Source organism: Struthio camelus, chromosome 2 (genome assembly GCF_040807025.1).
Source record: "Struthio camelus isolate bStrCam1 chromosome 2, bStrCam1.hap1, whole genome shotgun sequence".
NCBI lineage: Eukaryota > Metazoa > Chordata > Aves > Struthioniformes > Struthionidae > Struthio > Struthio camelus.
This window is the reverse complement of record NC_090943.1, coordinates 135483881-135503673: the sequence shown is the minus strand read 5'-3', so window position 1 is coordinate 135503673 and position 19793 is coordinate 135483881. Positions and strand designations below refer to the sequence as shown.

The window sequence follows — 19793 nt, the reverse complement described above, 5'->3', positions numbered from 1 at the left end:
ACAAAAGCAGCACATGAATTTGAAGCGTATTCAGTGTTTTGCACGAAATTCCCATGTAATGTTAGGGCACAGTGTCAGAACTGGTTTAAAACTTGCTTAAAATTTCTCTGTAACTAAAAGGCTGCTTGCTTGTTAGCCCTCAAACATGGTAAACCACATCAGCTCACAGATCCAGAGGAAAACTTGCACTGAACAAAGGACCATGAAATAATAATGTAAGAGCACTTTCGAAGAGGAGTATCTTTACACAAAGGCACTCTATGTGGACACAGAAGTGTCTGCATGGGAAGGCACTGTAGAAGAGTTAGCACGCCATAAATCCACATCATCCAAGCTTACCGCTCAGAAGACCTTGTAGATTACAGCAACAAAATTGCAACATAAAATCAGGTCAAGAAACAGCTCAAAGGCAACAGTGGACAACATTCATGTAGCGCACAACATTCATGTATTGAGAAAATAATACTGTTTCTTTCATTTCGTGTATCTCCTTAGGTAATGATTTTGAATATGAAACGGACTGAAAAGAAATATGGCCTTTGGTAAGAGTGGCAACAGTTGGCCCTCAGGGAGGTAGAGACAGGCCCCATGCGTGGGGCAACCTGAATCAGAGAGAAGAGCCCGCGAACACCCAGGCTTCGCGCGAATCACGTGCTTCCGAAAGGGCAGAATGAGAACATAAGGCAAGTCATGCCACAGTTTTACACAAAAAACAAGTTTTCAGGCATGACTGTTTCCCTCAACCTCTAATGTTCTCTATCAACTATTAATACTGTTTATCCTAGTTACCGGAAAAAAGATCTGCAGGGAATCTGGTAGGGAGTATTGCAGTGGGCAGGACTATCAGAGGGTGCATTTACCGCTTATCCTAGTTTTATAGCTTGCATATACCTCTGTCTTTCTAATGGACTACCTTTTGGATTCCTTATCCAAGGAAAAATTAAACTAACAGATTTTTTTGAGAAAGGAGAAACTCAAAGGAACCTGAGGCACAGTGTTTGCAACTGCAAGAGAGATAGATAAAGGTATTATTTTGACTGTACTTGCTGTCAATGGCCCTTTAAAACTTTTGCCTTTGATGGACCTTGGAAGGCATATGCACTTGTAGGAAAAGCAACACCCAACAAAAAAACAAATTTACTGTTCTCAGTAAAGTTTCTTTTGGGCCAGTGTGTACAAAATGCAATAATCCTGAAAATTAAGCCCATGTGTATCACTTTGTTAACAGAAGAAATGTGCACAGTATGACAAGTGGAATGACAAAGCTTATGTAAATCTTTATTTAAGAACAAACGGTATCTAAGATAGGGTTCTGTAGCTGACATAAGGCCAAATCACAGCCCTCGAAGGAAGCAAAACACCTCTGGACATCAGTGGCAGTTTTGCTAGGCTAAGGGCTGCAAGGCCAAGCCTGTGATTCAAATAATCTGGTGCCACAAGACTTTAAAAGCCAAAGTAGTGATAAAGGCAGGAGAACTGTTATTTTTGTACCATAAAATGAAAGAGTCTAGATATGTTATTACATTTAAATGCATTCTGATATTGCATTCTGCTTTTCCATCTTAGCAGATACTGTTCCAGCCGAACAAGATGGACGTAACAGAGAGCACAGTACTTTTTATATTAAATACAGTTATAAGGAAAGAACAACAACCTTGGAGTGACTCACTCACAGGACCAATTCATGGGTTACATTGAGTATGAAAGGCAGTTTCAAAGTAGTGGTGGGAGAAAAAGAGTTTTACAACAGAGGTGATACAAACTAATTTAGAGACACAGATAGATACAGAACAGAGTACACAATGTACCGTACACACACTTTTTAAAGGGAGGAAATAATTGCTCCTCTTTCAAATACAGTGGTATCTCTGCAAAAATTAAAGTCTAATTCTGTTCAGTACTGCAATGAAATCATCACAAATGCTGAAACATATTAAAAATTCAACACTAAAAAGACAGCAGCTTTATATTTGTGCTGCGCTGAGTCTAAATACAAGACACGAAGAACAGGAGACTGCAGCAAGGAAGACCTGGTGACAGACATCAGCAGTCCTAGAGAAGTGGTGGAGGCAGAGTGTAATAAGATATTCAGGAGTGTATTTCCACTCATACACTAAGGCACTGTGAGGGAACTCATGACTCCATTCCTTTTTACGGTAATAGGACAAAATCGTAAGAAAATAAAAGATTTGTTGAATTATTTTGCAAACAGCTTGTCATAGTTCTGTCTCCTGGATGATGCATTGCTTTGTCAGGAAAAACAATGAAGTTCACCTTTTAAAACCTAATGCAACAGACTTCTATTAGACTATGACTGTGTAAAAATAGACTCTTCTACAAATGAACTGTACCATAAAAATTGATGCTCATGAAATGTTATTATAACCTAATGTTTAAAACCACAAAAGCAAGAAAATTCAGAGTTAAACTGAAACTTCATCCTTAGCCCACCCAAAAGTGTTTAGACACAGCAGGGCTTGCCAAAGAGTAATAACCCTATATACAAAATATGCTGCCATAACTAGAAATTTCAAACTAAGTATAGAATTCCAGCTCTAATTCTGACCTTTCTCTTCCTCTTCTCTGTGGCCATAAGCAGGTCCTTTCATTACTCCAGCACTGGTGTGGTTAATCATCTTAGGGAGAATTTTTAACTGTTTCTGTGCAGCAGGATTCATTTGCCAGCTTCTCTGCTATGCAGTCAAGTGTAATACTTGTAAAGGCAAAGAGGGGAAAAAAACTGAAAGAAAATGATAAAATTTTCTTTCTGTGGAGTGAGCCTAAAGGGAAAACAATTTACACAAATGAGCAGTCTGCTCCTTGTACTCCATTACTCTCAACGCCAAATTTGTCTCCCCCCCCCCCTTTTTTTTAGGAGCTACAGGCCTAAAGTACTGAAGCACCAGATAAGGGCTGAAATAAGACCTGCTGCTGAGGAAGAATGAAGTGCTCATCCAAGTTAAGGGATAACAAATTGGGATGCGGAGAACAGCGATCTTATCTGAGGTTGGGGGAATGGGACATAAGGTGGCACAGCAACTCACAGAGTGTTTCTCCAAACCTCCTTCACAATTAAGTTTGTGCTGAAGGACTTCTCCCTCTGTTGCTGGAGACGGATCTTTTTCTCACCAGGAGCTACTTTGGGGGAGACTTTTTTCCCCATCCCTCTTCTTACGTGACCTCATCAGCGCAACTGTCACAACAGGATTTCCTGATATTTTTGGACTCCAGTTTCATTCTTAAAAGACACTTCCTGGTCAGAGACAGTGAATCAGCTGCCAAAGAGACAATCATCTCGGCTACAGAACATCAGGACTCTCACTGAACAGCAAGTTAGGAAAGCAGCAGAGGGGGGCAGTGATGGAATAGCTAATATGGCATTTCATGGACTGCAGAGAGAAAGCCCTTCTCTCTTCAAAATGCAGAGAAGCTTTCACAGCTTAGGGCTTGCTCTGTGAGCCAGCAAACATTGCTGAGAATCAGCCTCCACGTGAGTCCACAAAAAGAGAGATGTAGCGCACCGTAAAAACTCCCGTAAACGTACGTTCGTGGAACTTTTAAAACCAGCTGGTAACTTCAATGGATCAATCCTAATCGTAGAAACAGCGCCGTCATGTAAATCTGAATTTGGCTGCTTTGCTTAAAATAGGTGTATTATCACAGCAGGACTTCTGTATCACCCTGAAGAATTGCGGGTGAAAGTCAGTCTGTATGAGGCACCCTCCCTTTCTCCCCTGAGAGTATAGAGAATTTAGGCCCCTCCAGTGGTGTCCCTTTTCCCTTAATATTTAAATATTTAGCGAGCTGTTCAGCTTTCCTAAGAGATAGGTTAGGTGTCCAGGGCAGTGGAAATGATGTCCAGCTTTGGCGAAGACCACTCAGCACACATGCTGTCTGTTGGTTATCTGGACTCTGAGTTTCTCAGCAAACCCCCTCACTCTGAGGAAAAACTTCACCATTTCTTCTGCTCTAGCACAAAGCCCTAATCCTGCAGCCACAAGTACTCTGAGCAAAAAAGCTCTTCATCTCGCTTTTCAAAGCGGAGGATCTGCACAGGGGGAATACCTGACACATAACGGAAACTAGCAGAAAGGAGATTAACATTCAGTGAAGGTAAAATATAAGTACACGCTCGAACCAGGGCTCATGGACCACAACTCCAGCTCCCTTCTTTTATCTAAGTTTCTTAAATGCCCTGTGACCCCTTTGTTAGCTCTCCTCTCCCATGCTTGACTGAACACTAGCTCAGCTACAAGAGTAAGAAGGAAAGTCCACGTTTCCTCCACCTAAAGTTGCATGCTTATCCAGGATAACAAGACCTGATGATTATGCTAGTCTTCTAAATCGATTTCTAACTCATAACAGATAGGGAAATATGCATTCTACTACTGTTATTTTCAACTTTGTGTGTGTCTGTCACGAGTTCAGTAGTAAGAATAAGAGAAATGCTGGTGAGTGAATGGTAGAAAATGAACTTCCAGGTCTGGTACATCAAGGTGTCCTGTTGCTTGCTTACAGCTCCAATATAAGGAAAGGGCTTCCAGCATTGCTAGAAAAGCCAGACAATCATTTTTGAAGCACCAGGTTAAGGGCTGTTTTTGTCTCTGTTGCAATTAACTTCTTGTTCCTAGAAAGTCTGCAGTCTTCCTTCCTTCCTTCTTACCTCTGTCCTCTCCCTCAATCAAAGAATTTTTAATTAAAAATTCTATTTTATTCTGCAGTAAATATTAATATTTACATTTTGAGTTTCTGAAAAGACTGAGTAAAAACAATGCCACGTTACAGAATGCTGCTTTAGTATTTCCACTGTAATGTTCTGTTTGAGAAAGAATAAGAGCCTTTGGAATAAGAACCTTCTTAAAAGGCTAACGGATTCAACTGAATAATATATTTTTCCATTTCAAAAACTGTTTTTTAGTCTGAGCTTTCATTATTGCATACAAGGAAAACTTCCTTGTAGCTTCAAAGAAAAATATTAGAAGATAAACCAGTTTGGGGGTATTAAAACCTCTGCTTTTACTAGAACTAAACTAATTTATACAAATTGAGAGAGTTAAATATGAAATATATTATACAGATGCTACTTCGTACATTTGTATAAGCAGAGGATCTACATATGATAATGAGGATACACACAATAAGGTTTCTCCTGCTGCACAACTGCATCTTTAACTACAGTCTATATTACTGCAATTCTGGCCACAATACCTGTATTTGGAGTTCAAGGAGTATTTTCAGTGTATTTTTAGTCTTAAAGAAACTCAATCAACTCCATAATTTGCAGCACATCTTTGAAATCCAGCAGGAGAAAAGGCATTGAGATAGAAAAAGGCCTTTTATTTGAGGTTTTGTTTGCATATAAACAGTTCAAAATTACTAAATTCCTAACTTCTGCTTGGGTTCCTCAGCAAAATTTAGGCATTGTGACAAAATAATAACCAAATTCAAGTATTCGCCCGTTAGGCCTGAAACCTTTAAAACGGAAGCATGCCTCATGATAGTCCATATCAGAGAACCCACTGAAAGAAAAGACAGGTGAGAGAGCTCAAGATTTTCCTAGCCAGAGAAAGTCCTGACTTAGTCCCTATGTTAAAACACTCCTACTTCTCCCTGCTGCTAACAGAATTAACCCTACAGCAGAGAAATCTTTGCAGCAGTGTTGAAGAGACTCAAACACTCTTGATAGTCAACAGTTATGAATGTCAGGGACGTGATCCAATCAGTCAGAAACACACAAAACCCGCTATTTTCGAAAGAGTATTATTTCGGTTACAAAGTCAAGAGCTCAAAATTTGGAAAATGTGAGATTTAAGGCTGCCTAAAAGCCTTAACTCAGACGCCATTTCACCTTTATTTATAAAATAAAGTGGCAATGGCATGATCACCTGCTCTGCATCCATCATTTCCTGCCCATGGTGATATAGAAAAGAGCAAAACCAAGACATCCTTAAATCTAGCATTCTCAGCCTTAAAGTGTTTGACTTCATAACCTAACAAAGTCCTGAACAAATTAAGTCCTCCTGACAGCAATGTTGTAATCTCCTCAACGTTATTACAAGAGCTACGATGGCGATTTACAAAAATGGCCCTGGTGTTAATCTAAAATTACAGCGTCAGGATCCACTCTCATTTTCATCAAAAGCTGAACCTACCTTTACCACGTTGCACAATCTAAATATTTTCTCTCTGCATCAACAAAAAAAATATTTAAGTATTTTTCACTTCTGGCAGCTTTTTGCTTCCACTGTCGGTTGGAAGGGTCTCCTCTGGAAGAGATTTTTTTTCAGTCAAGATACACTTGAAGGCCTTCCATCACAGCCACCAAGTCCACAAAGCTCCCAAACCCAGGAAGACTGTAGGAAGCTTTTGCTAGAAAAAAATTATCAAGATTCAAAGTACCAGAGATCTGAAACTCACAAAGCCTCACAACTTTGCCGAGATGCAATCTCTGCACAAACACCTTCAGAGGTCCAGAAAGCTATTGCTCCTCATTGATGCCTTTGCTCACAGGACTGAAACTTGAATGTGTATCGTGTGCAGGGAATCTTACTGTCAGATTACTATCTTTTCCATTCGCTGTTCCTCTCTATTTTCTGCTTGTAACTCTTGAAAATCCTTGGGAGTGTCAGCTCTTAATAGATCTGACAGCCAAGGGTTTGCTTCATCAGAAATAAATCAAAGTAAAAGTCTTGTTTTTCTTCTTAAGCTGTCTTTTTTTTTTTTAATTGACATTCAAGACATAATTGGGCAAGATACAGGTTAAACTAGAGCTAACACAAGAATTAACAGGCTTGGTATAGGAGCTAGTGTCCCACAGCGAATGGTCAGACAAGTGGATGTGCCCCGGCCTAGTGGCCCTTACGATGCAACAAGTGGTTGGCATCCTCCATTCCCACGCTTTACACACATATAAACTGAAACTGCAATTTGGCCCCATGCAAAAGGGTCAAAAGGGAAAATGCAGTCAGTTTGCTTTTCATTCAAGAGCACTGACAAACCAAAAAACTTTTTGACTAAGCAACAATTCCTTCACAGGGGTCCTCCTGGAAAAGTGCAACCAGCACCCCCTTTAGATTTCAGTGTCTCTGTACAGGCACAAATCCCTAATTCAGCTAAAAGTTCCCCCAAATTATAATGCAGCTATGCTTTCGGTTGCTGATGCTTTATCATCTTTAAAAAAATACAGTCAACGTTGTGGTTTCTGATGTAAAATGAAACTCGGAATCTAATTCAAGACATCAAAATATAATAAGTATTTGTAATAATGAATCTTTGGCTTTGTCATTTTCACCTGCAATGTTCTTTGCTGTGGAAAATGTTTAAGTGTATTCATCAGTGCCATTTTGCAGTGATGTATCATTTACTGTTCTACAGGAAAAAAATTAATATTTAAACTTCTATTACAGTTGATATCAAAATCCTGTCTTATTATGAGGCTCAAAACTGATGCATCTGCCAGTCCTCACCTAGGTAAATCTCCGACTAAAGTAAGAGTTTTGCCAAAATAGTGCGGCCAGTCTTTTATAAAGGTGCAAGACTCAAGGGCAGTTTGCCTCAGTAAATTTTTCCATTTGCTTTACTTTTTTTTTGATTTTGTTCGAAGTACTCTTGGAAAAAAAGAAGCAGAAAGATAAACACACTTCTCTTAGCAAGTGCCACAAGAAAAATATCTTCTAGCAATCTTTGGCCAGCTTACAACTGAAATGAATTTGCATATTAAAATACCTCTTAATTTTGTTTCTGAAATTCTGAAAACTTATTGCACATATTTTTTCTTCTGAAAATCACAGGAATACTTTGCTTTGTAGCTCAGTGGCATGCACTTTTTCTCTCTCTTTGGAAAATATATCAACTGCTTATTAGAAAAAAAGTATTTTGGCATGGCTGACCTGTACAGATATGGAGCTCAGCAGAGTCAGTGAATCCACTCACTCTGATATGCACACATGATATGCAATTAAAATCTCCATTCACTTTCCTACAGGGTTGTCAATCAAGAGAAAAGCCTTTTTGACAACATCCAGTGAAGCGTACCAACTAACTGCTGAACAGGAACTTAAACAGTAACAGCTTTTGTTACTAGCAAGAACGGATTTTACCAAGATTGGGTTCAGTTTCTAAAGAAATCATTATGTTAAAATTTGGGGGGCTTTTCATTAAAAATGAAAAAGTGTCACAAAGCTATTGTGTGTGAAGCTATCATATTATGTAATACATGAGGGTTATCAGATATATGTGAAAAACCCCTCTAACCTTTCTTGGCTGTAGGAAACAGTTTAACCTTTCATATTTAGAACAATGAACAATGAGTACAAGCTTGTTTATAGGGAGAAGAGGGCATTTCTCTATTTTTTGTCTATTTGCTAGGCACTTAAAGAGCATCTTTTGTAACATCCTCAGGTGTCTGGCCACAAAACGAACACTGCAGAACGCCTGCACTACCAAAAATGATTGAGTTAACACTTTATTACTGAAGCACTGGAAAATGAGGTGGAGCAATTCTTTTTAACTCTGAAAATATCTTCACTTTCAATTAATGACAATAGAGTCAATAGTATACAAACAAGTCTTTCACAAACACCGTAGATGCTAACATTTACTTTTTAATCCCTAATCAGATAGCACACACCTTGTAAGAGCGCTAGTGTACTTTAAAATCATATCTATAAAAGTAAAACAGTAAAAATACATAGATCGTTATGAATCTGCTGCTTGTGTTTTGGGCACTAACCTTGAACTACAATTTTCAAACATGTTAATATTGTTAGATATTGAAATATTTGCCTCTTACTTATCATGCTCTGTAACTGAAGAGAGAGCAGATGCATCCTGACTATTAACAGTCATGACAAATTGCCTTACTAATGAATGTTACACACTGAAAGTGCCATAACTGATTAAACTACAATTTCCCACTACCAGATAGCGAGAGACTTGGGAACTCCAGCAGTGGACAACTCTGATGTTCTGCCAACAGGCCTTCAGGGCACAGTGTGGTATTTAGAAAAACACACTGTAAATTCCATATGAATATATTCTGAAGGACTATGTGTATACAACAGGTTTGAAAGAACATTAGATGAAACAGCTTAGGTTTGTAGCTGATGAGCCATGTAAAATGGATGTGTTTTAACAATTTCAGCATCTTTACAAGGCTGTGTTAAAGGATATTTCTGCTGGGTTCCTCTACCCCTCACCCTACCTTCCCAAACATTGCTTGTGCTTTGCTTTCACATAAAATCTTTCTTTTGTCAGTCTCTTTGTTGGTGCAAAATTGGCAGCGGTTCAAATTCAAAGTACTCCTATTCATTTACTGACCATTAAACCAATGTCATTCTAGTTCACATCAGCCAGAGAGCTAAGCTCTAAAAAACATAAAAGCCTTGCTTCACCACTGACGAATAATGTGTACATTTTTACAGAGCTTAAACCTTAATGCTTTGCCTGAAACTAACAATACAGTATATCTTATCGTTCCTTTTTCACAAGCAGGCAGCTGCTGAAACGCTTGCCACTTCAAAATATCAATTGCTTGCCAGAGTTGTCCTCAACACACCCTGTCAAACTCATGTATATTGTGCAATGAAAATGGTGCAGGACTGAAAGCTAGAAATTGTGTCAAATTCTGCTGTAAGGGTATGATGTGCAAAGAACAACGTATGACAACCATAGAGACTACAAACAATAGCAATGGAGCCAGACACTACATATATCACAACTGTGCCTGTACATATTTTATTGTATGCATTATATATTTAAAGCATGACAAATGTGTCATTGAAGCTATGTGCTACACCAAATAGAAACCCTTCAGCTAGTTAAGCTTTTTCATTTCTCTTGATGGAAGTATAGTTATATTTTTCTGCCCTCTGAACATTTGTTTGTAAATCACACAGCACAAAAAAACCATAAGGTTTTCAAAATGAGTAACAGAAAACAAAAGACAATACTACAAGATGAGAAAATGAGATTTTGTTCAATTAACACTTTTGCTTTTCTCTAAGGACACATAGCCAGGCTACCTTAAAGAATATCTGAGGCTACGCAAGAGAAATACAATATCACTGTGCCCATAAATTACAGTATACCTAATTTTAATGCAGATAAGTGCTAGCCTATTGATTTGCATGTTTCCCTGGTAAAATGGAAATCCCATGTGAATATGCTCTTTGTCTGTAGAAAATGCATTTTAAAAAACCTTTATGAATACAGCAATCTATGCCAAAAAGGAAAACATAAGTCACTAACATGAAACTATGTGTGAAACCTAAAGGAAGTGTGCTTATACGTATATATATACACACACACACATATATAAAATATACATACACACACACAGACACACATATCTTTGGGTGTGCATGTGTGTATACATGTGAATGCATGCGTTACACAATCACATAGGTTTTAGCACACAATTAAATTTGTTTTAAAGAGTCTTCATTAATAAAAGAAGATTCAGTCTCTAAATATAATCTTAAATTAGCTGAGGAAAAATTCAAAATTGACAAAGTAAGTACCAAAGTAAGTCAATTATCAAGTGATCATGGAATCCTCCTCTTAAATTAAACAAAAGTAAAGCAACTAAAGAAGCTGCAATACAAACGAAATGTTTAGGAGGCAAGATCGGTACAGCAGCCCGCCACAGACTGCAGGTTGCAAAACCTTAACACGCAAGACTCCATGAGGGTCATTAACTGATATAATCCTAACTAAAATGAATAGATACGCTATTAAGGATGTTAATAAATATTTTGGAAAGAGAATAGGTGTTTTAGGTGCTTGGGGTTGCTGACCTTTGCTGTGTTTATTAGTGGGACAATGATGCATTATTAACACACAGCAGCTGTACCTGAACTGCTGCCATGAGCATAATAGCCTTTTATAGCCATCAGGGGAGTGAGATAGGAGGCCTTTATTAACCACTAGACATGATTAGCACATTATGTGAACTTTAGTAGGCAAATTATCTCTTATTGAAATATAATGTTGGTTATAACTAACTGTAAACATGATTTTAAAAACTTCTCAATGTAAAACTATGAGTTTAACTACCGTTTAGCAAATTATTGGCTGGGCCACTTAACAAAAAAAAGTTCTTTACTTTTGTTTAATCCGCGAAAGCAACCTTGCCTTAAAAAAGTATGAAGGACTTCCACATCATGAATATTATACTTCAAAACTATAATAAAACATAAATAGGCATTTCCAACATAATTAAGAAAACTGATCATGAAGAAAAAACCTTGTTTTGTATTTTTCTATAAATATTACAAGGAATTCTTAAAAGATCAGTTTGCCAATACATTTGCACGAGTTAACTTGAAAAAATAACACCATAATTTACTTCAAAAAGCTTAATTTTGGGAAAGGTTATCCCGTTAGCCTTCACAACTGAACACAGCACTGAGAGTCCATTATGAGCAGTCTTTTATGCCCTAGCAGAAAGTCATTAACATAAAATAAATCATTAGCTTTGATATTAAGCTTCCACTATATGCAGGTTTCTATGAGTAATGTTCACAACGGTGTCTGCCAAATAATAAATTATACTTTTTTGAAACGTGATCTTCCTTTTTTACCATTGTTTTTCCTTTTATTATTTAACATGATTTCAGGTTGATGCTAACATGATGATCGGATAAGGAATAAATATTTTCTCCTACTCACAAACACAAACCTTGGCACCGTGGGTAACCACAACCAGAATATGGGTTCTAAGCTGGCTACATAGAATAGCGGATAGAAACTATGAATATTCACAGTTCACTTTCTTCAAAATAAACAATATATAATGAAGTAGGAATACATGTGTGTATATACAAATATAGTAGTAGAGCTACAGTAGAAATTTATATGTACATATAATCTTTTCACTTTTCTGGCAGGAACTGTTTGAATAAATCTTTCGCTATGTTTCACATTGTAGACCTACTTACTTCCCTTACCGACTAGTTTCCTTAAGCACAGGTTATCACTTTCTGATTTCAGAGTTCTGATTTCTTGTTGCATATACAAAAAATAACTGAAGTCCAACAGAAATATATTCCAGCTACAGTAACTTCTGTTTAAACTTTAACACCATACAATCATCAATAACAAAAGCAGGAGACAAAGTACTATAACAGCAGCTCTATTTCCATGCTTGGCCAGCAGTATCTTTGAAAAAGCCCCTCGTGCCATTTTTGATTGGTAGAGAGAGGTTTAACAGTCAAGACTCCGAATGCTAAAACATTCTGACATTTCCACTAACCTGGATTTGTCAGATGCTCACGTAATTCAAGTGCATTTTCCAACTTAGAAGGCAGTGTATTTCTTGGGAGGAAACCATACTACCAGGGTCTATATCAAATCTAATATCAGGCCAGCAATAAACACCAAAAGAACAGTTCAAAAACAGTGTTAGCATATGTGCATTTGAAAGATAAGATATAAATATTAGTAGAACCATATGAAATTCAATTGCTAAAAATAAATTACATTCTGCAAACACAAGAAGCAAAAGAAAACCACAAGCATTACAAATAGCAGTAGCAGCAAGATCTCTGCTGTAAAAACAGTTTTAACGCTGAACATTTAAATCAAGAACTAAACATTTCCATCAATATCTTGATTTACCAACCTAAAACTTTAAAAAGTGAAAAAGCAGATATCTGAGCAGAAGGGAAGGAGAAGAAATTTTCCTCTGTGCACTTGCTGCTGTGGAAGCCAGTGGCTGCTGCTGCTGCTGACACTAGGCAATCTGTGCCTAACCATGGAATAACGCAATGTTGCCATTTTCGAACTGAATGCTGTAGGGAAAAATGTTATGACCAAGAAAATCTCATTCAAGGTAATGTGAATTCCATCTCTTAAAGTATTATGGAAACATTGCTATAATTAACAGTCTGTTGGCGTTTCCATTATAAACCATGCTTTGGAGCAGTTTATAAGGCAGCATTTTTAATGAGAAACTACTCCTTGGGCAGAAAATTGGTACCTAGACAGTATAACAACAACAACAAAAACATTTGAATTTGGATAAGTCGTAGCTAAAAGGAGTATGTTAGTGTATGTAACCCACGGTAGACATCCACAGAGCGTATGCCCACTTCACAAAAATAAACAAAGCTGCCACTAACTGCCACCACTGCCAGTTCCCAAAGCCAAGGACTGAACCGCTGCAGGCACTACCCTCTCACCACGAGAAGTGGCGCTTTCAGGTCACTTTTGAGTCATGCTGCAAGAGCAGTTAAAGGAAGCTTTTTACTTCTACGATCTAAGTTCTGTTATATCTGCCAGCAATACGAGACTTAAATATCCAAGAATTCTGATCTAACTTGGACATTTCTTTGCTTTAATATAAAATCAAATGTTAAACAGTGTTACCAAAAAGAGAAAGTACTGCTAAAGTGGGAAGTCGAGGAGAGGAGCGTGCTCAGTTCTTCCTGTTAAAAGTGTGATCATCCACAACACGCACTGAATTCAGCGGGCACTGCGACTGCCCAGTGCTCCACAGCAGCAGGTCCTTCCCTAGGAACGAACGCTCTTTGGTTTGATGCAACCACCAAAGGTACTGCAGGCGTCTCACTGGAGAGCATCTCAAATCCAGCATTCTTATTTATGGTTTTCACTTCTCTCAGTGGACCTCATAACAGGCTGTTTGGGGTTAATGCACTAAAGATGAAACATATTTTCTGATAAAACAGTAAAATATCATTTTTCTCCAAGTATTAATGTTTGGTCCAAAAAAAAAAAAAAAAGAAGAAGGAAAAGCAAAAGAAAAAAAAAAAGAAAGCAGAATGACTGCGAATACTTTGGTTTATAATGCATCTGTAGAAAGATTTCTCAAAAGCACATCCATAAATCAGTTTCTGTTTTCCACTAAAACTGGGGCCACAGCTTTTCTGAAACACTAGAACTTAAGGATTTAACGCATATTTGAGGTTTGCCTGTATCTCTGAGGTATAGTAAGGTATAGTGACCCATGAAAGAAAAGTTATCTCACTTCTTTCCATGCGATAATTTTTGAAACTAACTAAAAGGCTCAATAAAAATTTTTAAAAATGAACAATCAACACCAGTGTAACTTTTTAATCCTTCCTTAAGTAATGTAACTGTTTAACACTTTCTTAAAGAAGCACCAACAAATTTCAAGTCTGATCCTAATGTAGTAGGGGATAAGACAGTTGTCCAAGGGGGAAAACACCAAAAACAAATAAAGGCTGAATCTATTATGTGCGCATAAGCTAAAATTCTGCCAAATTAGTAACAAAACAATTCAGCTGTCCTTCAGAGTGCTGGCTTTCCCAAATTTTGTTTCTGAATTTCAGAGATAGGGGGGATAGCAGGGAGCCACTGGAAACAATGTACACTTTGTAGACAGTCATGGAACATTTTATGAAGAATAGTCTCTATGGTGAGGTTAAGCTTATGCAATAAATTATTCTAAATGTTGCATAAAAATATATGTATTTTTAGTCCATGGAATTCTAGTTACTAGCAGTATGACAAAGTACTGAACTATACCTCCCTACCCGCTTTTGTTCAGTATTCCTCTGCTTTTTTCATTTTGATGGGTTTTGCTCCCCCCCCCTACTCTTTTTTCTCAGTATCCCTCTTTTTAAAAACAACTATAGTCTATCCCTCTACCTCTGCTGTCTGGCTGTATTTTTCCACTGCATTGACAACTACCAGTGAATGCAAGAAAGATGAGTGGTAGGCTCCTTTATGTTTGAACCAGGTAGCAAATCACAGAAGAATCTAGTGCATAATTCTGCAAGGCTAAGCACCGGGAGCAGTAAAGACCATTATTTTCTCCCTACTGTTGGCAGGGGTCAGCATCCCTGTCATTAGCTGTGTCAAACTATAATTATGTAACTGCACTTTATGTGAGAAGATATCCGAAAACACTGTAAAACTACAAGTGTGAAAATATACCAATTCTTCTTAAAGTACCAATAGAAGCAATCTCTGGAGGTGACACTGCAATAAGGAAAGCAAAAAATAATTTTATTTATTGCTCTCTGCATAAACATTTGAACTTTTAATCTGACTTCTTCAAGTACTTCAAAATCCCTGACCATATTCAACCATTGAATTACTACACTATGATTATCAAAGTTATTTCTTTTGCAATGTTCAGCTCAATTAAGGAACGTGATCCTTCTTAAAATAAACTTCAGTTGAACAGGCTACTCTTATTAGCCTGTAAATGTCTGAAACGCAATTATGCTTCAAGTTTCAAGAGGCAAACAGTACTAGCCCCAACTCTAAATCTGTCCGTCCAGTGTAAGAGCTCCACTATGTTATTTCAAAGGCTGACCTATATACAGCAGCGTACCGTCCAGTCCGTCTGTTTGCATAAGAGATACCTCACACAGTTGTCATAACCAACATTGTTTGCATTGTTCTTTCACTTTTCTCCCTCCATGGGTAATATGAGAGAAACAAGGAAAAGCCTGCATAACAGTACAGGCAGAGAGTATAATGAGCTTTCACAGCAGATAGATAGAAAAAGGGTAGGCTAAGATGCTTAGAATGTGATTTTAGGTTTATAAAATAAAGATCTAAGCAGTGTTCTGAAACAAAGACTGCCAGCTGAAAATAGTAAGATAAGATGGGACTGTCTGAGTCTACATTACTGCATCTTCCTTTGACTATGGAAAAATGCACTGTCGATACCTCCAATACATGTATTTGTGAACTCACTCATATGCTATGAATAATCATTTGATGAGGAAAAAAATCCCAGTATTAACAAAGCTTAAAGTTAATAAAACTTAAAAGTCTAAGTATATGTGGAATACACCCTAAATTATCAGCAGGTCAAGCAGACTTACAACAGAAAGCTAATCAAAATCTTCCACATTCACCTAAAAAAAACCCTAAGTATGAAAACAAGGGCCAAATCCACCAGTAAGTGCTCAAAGCAAGCTTTTACTAACCTTACAGGAAACCAGATCCAGTTCTGAATGGGTTCTGCAGAATTTAGTCAAAGGTAAACAACTAATCAAGACCAGATCATCACTCTACTCCACAATATGCATCCATCACACGCCTGCAATCATCTCCTTTACGAGTACAGATCAACTGCAAACAGTCAACCAAACTTCCTGAGCGCAAAATTCGGCAGGCCGCCTTGCAAACTCCCTAAGCACACACAGCATGAACATGAGTGACAGAGTAATACTGTAACATGACTACATGTTTAGAACAAGTCAGATAAGTTTTCACAGCAATGTTAATCATGCTGGGTGAAGGGAGAGAGCAAAGGGGGTGAAAAATGAAATGTTCAGTAAACGTACGCCTCTCAGGGGCCTAGCAAACCTACTCCGTCCATTTAATATAATCAGTGGTCAGCGGCAAAGACATCCGATAGAGACATTCATCCTATACTCAGTATCTTACGTGAAACATTCCTAGTAAGTCTTTTCCAAGCATAAAACATATGTCTTATGACTGTGCATTTTTAAGTACGTTATCAGTTCAGGCAAAGTGAAATAGAAAAGTTGCAACTTGTCTACAGAATGAGTGTCTCATTTGCATTTAAAAAGAACAGTTTGCTCCCTCATACATGGCATGACTTAAAAGAAGCTTTAACCAGCTAGTAAAGAAATTCTTAAAATGACTTTCTAAATTAATTCATTCGATTTGCAGTGCAACCCACCAAAAATGATTTAAGGAACTTAACTGGAAAATGATTTAATATATTAAAGTAATTCCTGATTTTCCAAAGCATTTCACTTTTAAATTAAATCTGGCCCACTCTCTCAAGAATGATGAGTGAAATGTGTATTCAAGTCATTACCTTCTTTTTGAAGCTTTAAATCACTGATAGGCTTAATAACGTTTGTCCAGTTTCATTGCCAAATGGGTCTTCAGACACTTTGGGGCTTATGTCATCAATTCTACCCGAAGCTTCGTACTTGGCAACACTTCATGGTCACAATTCACAAAAACAGGCAACAGAGAAAATAATAGCAACTCAACAGATCGAGGGTAGTAGCCTCATGACTACTAAAAGCACTTAAAAACTTAATACGCATACACATGCTTATAGGCATCTGGACTCTCCCTCCTGAACAAAGTTCACTCTTTGCACAAACTTCTGCTCTATATGGCAGCCTAGACAGATACTGCAAAATACAGTTACTTAAAACACTTGCTAACAGTCATACCTCTGGGCTCTCTCTTGCAATATCCTTAGGCATCCACCACAAAGGGACAGATTTATCCCTGAATTCTGTAACTCCTTTGAGTGTATGTGAATTGCAGCCCGGATGAATTTGGTCCTTTCTGTTGTGATTGGTAGATTGGACCATGTGGGAAATCTTTCCTGAAAACTGAGAGGGTTTCATCCCAGTGCTGCAGCCTCTGCGCTTTTAAAACAGGCATATTCTGTTTTGCGGTTTTATCTCTGAACCTAGGCAGCTGCCAGGAATGAAAGAGATGGCTCTAAATATCTTTCTGACACGTGAGCCCGTCGTGACAATAGGCGAGCACAAAACAATGCCGTTTGCGAAGGGGGTCGAGGTAAGCGGAGTGCCCCCGCCGGGGCGCGCACCGGCCACCTCGCCCCGCGCCGGCCGGCGGCCGCCCGCGCCGCGGAGCCCCCCAGCGCCCCGCGCAGCCCCCCCCCAGCGCCCCGCCGCCCTCCCTCCGCGCAAACGGCCCGTCCTCCGGCGAGGACCGCGCACGCTGCCAGCGGCCGGCGGAGTTCGCCTTGCAAAAAACAGCTGCCGCAGCAGCCTGCAACAACAGACTTCCACGGCGGATGGGAGGCAAAGCGGCTCAACACGCAGGTTTAGACAAATCTTGAGCGGAGTGCCTGCTCGCAGCTTTCTCCCCTGGCGGATTGGGGCGGGGGGGGGGGGGGGGGCGGGTTGTGCTCAAGAAGTGCTTTGGGTAGCTCGCACTTCCTGATTATTTCCTATGGCCAGCGTTTTATTCATGTGCAAAGCCCATTCCGTAACAGCAGAGAAAGTGCAGCTCATGCATAAAGCACCAGCTGGCTCAGGCCACAGAGGCAGTAACAATGCCGTAACCCCGGCCCCTTGTTCGGCTGCGAAAGTAAGGCGAAGTGGTGTTCCGGGCTCGCAGCACCGTAAGCAGACCCAGCGATCGGGCTAACGCGAGTCTCCTTCGCAATTCCTCCTTCCCCAGGGCTCAGGGAAACTAAACTTGGCTCCTCACAGACACGGACCCTGTTTGCAGCGACTGAATCAAGTTACAGGGAAATAAATTAGTGAGGCCGTTGCACAGCCGGGACGAAGTCGAGCCCCTGTGCTGAGCCAACTTGTCACCCTATTTTATTGTGTGTGTTAAATACACACGCACACGCACCACAACGTGCTCCCAGCCCCGCCAAGTGCCGCTTTGACATATGAACTGTAGCGCACACGGTGGGGCAGAGAGTTTCGCCAGTCTGTGGCGGACGCTTTTTTTTTTTTTTTTTTTATTACTAGGAGACCGAAGGACCTGGAAATCCAAGTCTTTCAGATGCACACCCCTCTCCCCGCTGTTTCAACAGAAAGGGGGAAGATGTTATGGAAAACGCCCCCCCCCCCCCCGCCGCCACCGCACCCACCCCGCCGTCCAACTACTCCGGGCTTTATTTTTTGGGGCCCTTCCGGGGGGGACGGGCCCCCGCGAGGCCGCGGACACCCCCCCCCTCCGCCCCCGGGGGGGGGGGGGCAGGCACCACCGAAACGCGGTGTTTGGCCCCGCAAACGCCGACCGCCGGCAGCGCGGCCGCGGCGGAGCTGCCCCTCGGCGCCGCCGGGAAACTTGGTGCGCGGCTCGGCAGCGCGCAGCCCCCGCTCATGCAAAGCAACCACGGCGACAGCACAAAACCGACAGCACAGATAAAACATCTCGGACGACACAAAACACGAGTCACCTTGTTGCAATAGTAGGGGTCCAGGCAGGGGGAAGGTCCCAAACAAGGCGTATCAGGAGCGGCTGCAGGCTGAGGAGGTGGTGAATAAAATCTTACGTCCATTTCACTAAAACATCAAGCAAACTCCTTTTCCTTCCTTGTTGTTGTTGTTGTTGTTGTTGTTAATGTTCGTGCAAAAAGGAGTGTGTGTGTGTGTGCGCGTGTGAGGGGAGGGGGGGTACACACAACAAGACTGAGAAGAATGAAAAAGAGGTGCCTGACTTCAGTAGTCAAAGAAACACCTTCCCTGCCTCACATCCGTTTGTGGTTTGCAAAGGAAAAAAAAAATCTCTTCCAAAAAAGCACCGGTCTGCAGATGTCTGCAAGAGAATCAACAAACCCTCCTTCTTCTACAGCAGGGCAGGTAACTTCGAGTACTTATTGTTTCCCCCACACATCGGCACCGGGGCGCTAGCTCCGTGTGTGCCTCTCTTTATGGGAGCCTCGGAGTTGCTTCGTTTCTCCCTCCCTCCCTCCCTCCCGCTCGCTCGCTCTGTCCCTTTTCTCTTTCTTTTTTATTTATTTGTTTGTTGTTGTTGTTTTCTTTGGGTGGCGGTGTATTTTGGTTGCCCTCCGCCGCCAGGAGCGGGGCCGGGGGCAGGCAGCGGCCGCAGCACCCCGGGGCGGGGAGGTGGGGGGGAAGCGAGGCGGGAATGGCCGCCCCGCGCAGCCCGGTCCGGCTCGGCCCGGCCCGGCCCGGCCCGGCTCGGCTCGGCCCGGCTCGGCTCGGCTCGGCTCGGCGGCGGGGCACACGGCGCGCTCCGCCGGCGGAGTCGCTGCTCCGACTGTGGCTTCACACAAAGGGGCTGGCGGGGGAAGAGCCATTTGCGGCCGCCGGGAACGGGGCTGGCAGCCGCGGAGAGGGGGCGCTGCC

The 19793-nt window shown here is 40.6% G+C and overlaps 1 protein-coding gene and 1 long non-coding RNA gene across 9 annotated transcripts in view; one reads left to right on the top strand and one right to left on the bottom strand.

The window, feature by feature from the left end:
• TOX (thymocyte selection associated high mobility group box) overlaps positions 1 to 19524 on the bottom strand; it is a 222734-nt gene extending 203210 nt beyond the window's left edge. The window contains exons 1-2 of one of the 7 annotated variants that reach the window (XM_009673519.2): positions 17160 to 17497; positions 16790 to 16916 (exon numbers count right to left, since the gene is read on the bottom strand). Coding sequence is in view for 4 of the 7 variants with exons in the window: in XM_009673523.2 (XP_009671818.2) it covers positions 17160 to 17339 (180 nt within the window). In the remaining 3 variants the exon portion in view is untranslated. Of the gene's footprint in view, positions 1 to 12622; positions 12644 to 15926; positions 16001 to 16789; positions 16917 to 17159; positions 17505 to 18880 lie in introns of those variants that run through there. The other 6 variants (XM_009673517.2, XM_068932638.1, XM_009673523.2 and 3 more) reach the window with 6 other exon arrangements.
• LOC138066037 (uncharacterized) overlaps positions 19212 to 19793 on the top strand; it is a 40396-nt gene continuing 39814 nt past the window's right edge. For both annotated transcript variants that reach the window (XR_011139213.1, XR_011139212.1), the window contains exon 1: positions 19212 to 19283. This is a non-coding gene — a long non-coding RNA (uncharacterized lncRNA). The remainder of the gene's footprint in view (positions 19284 to 19793) is intronic.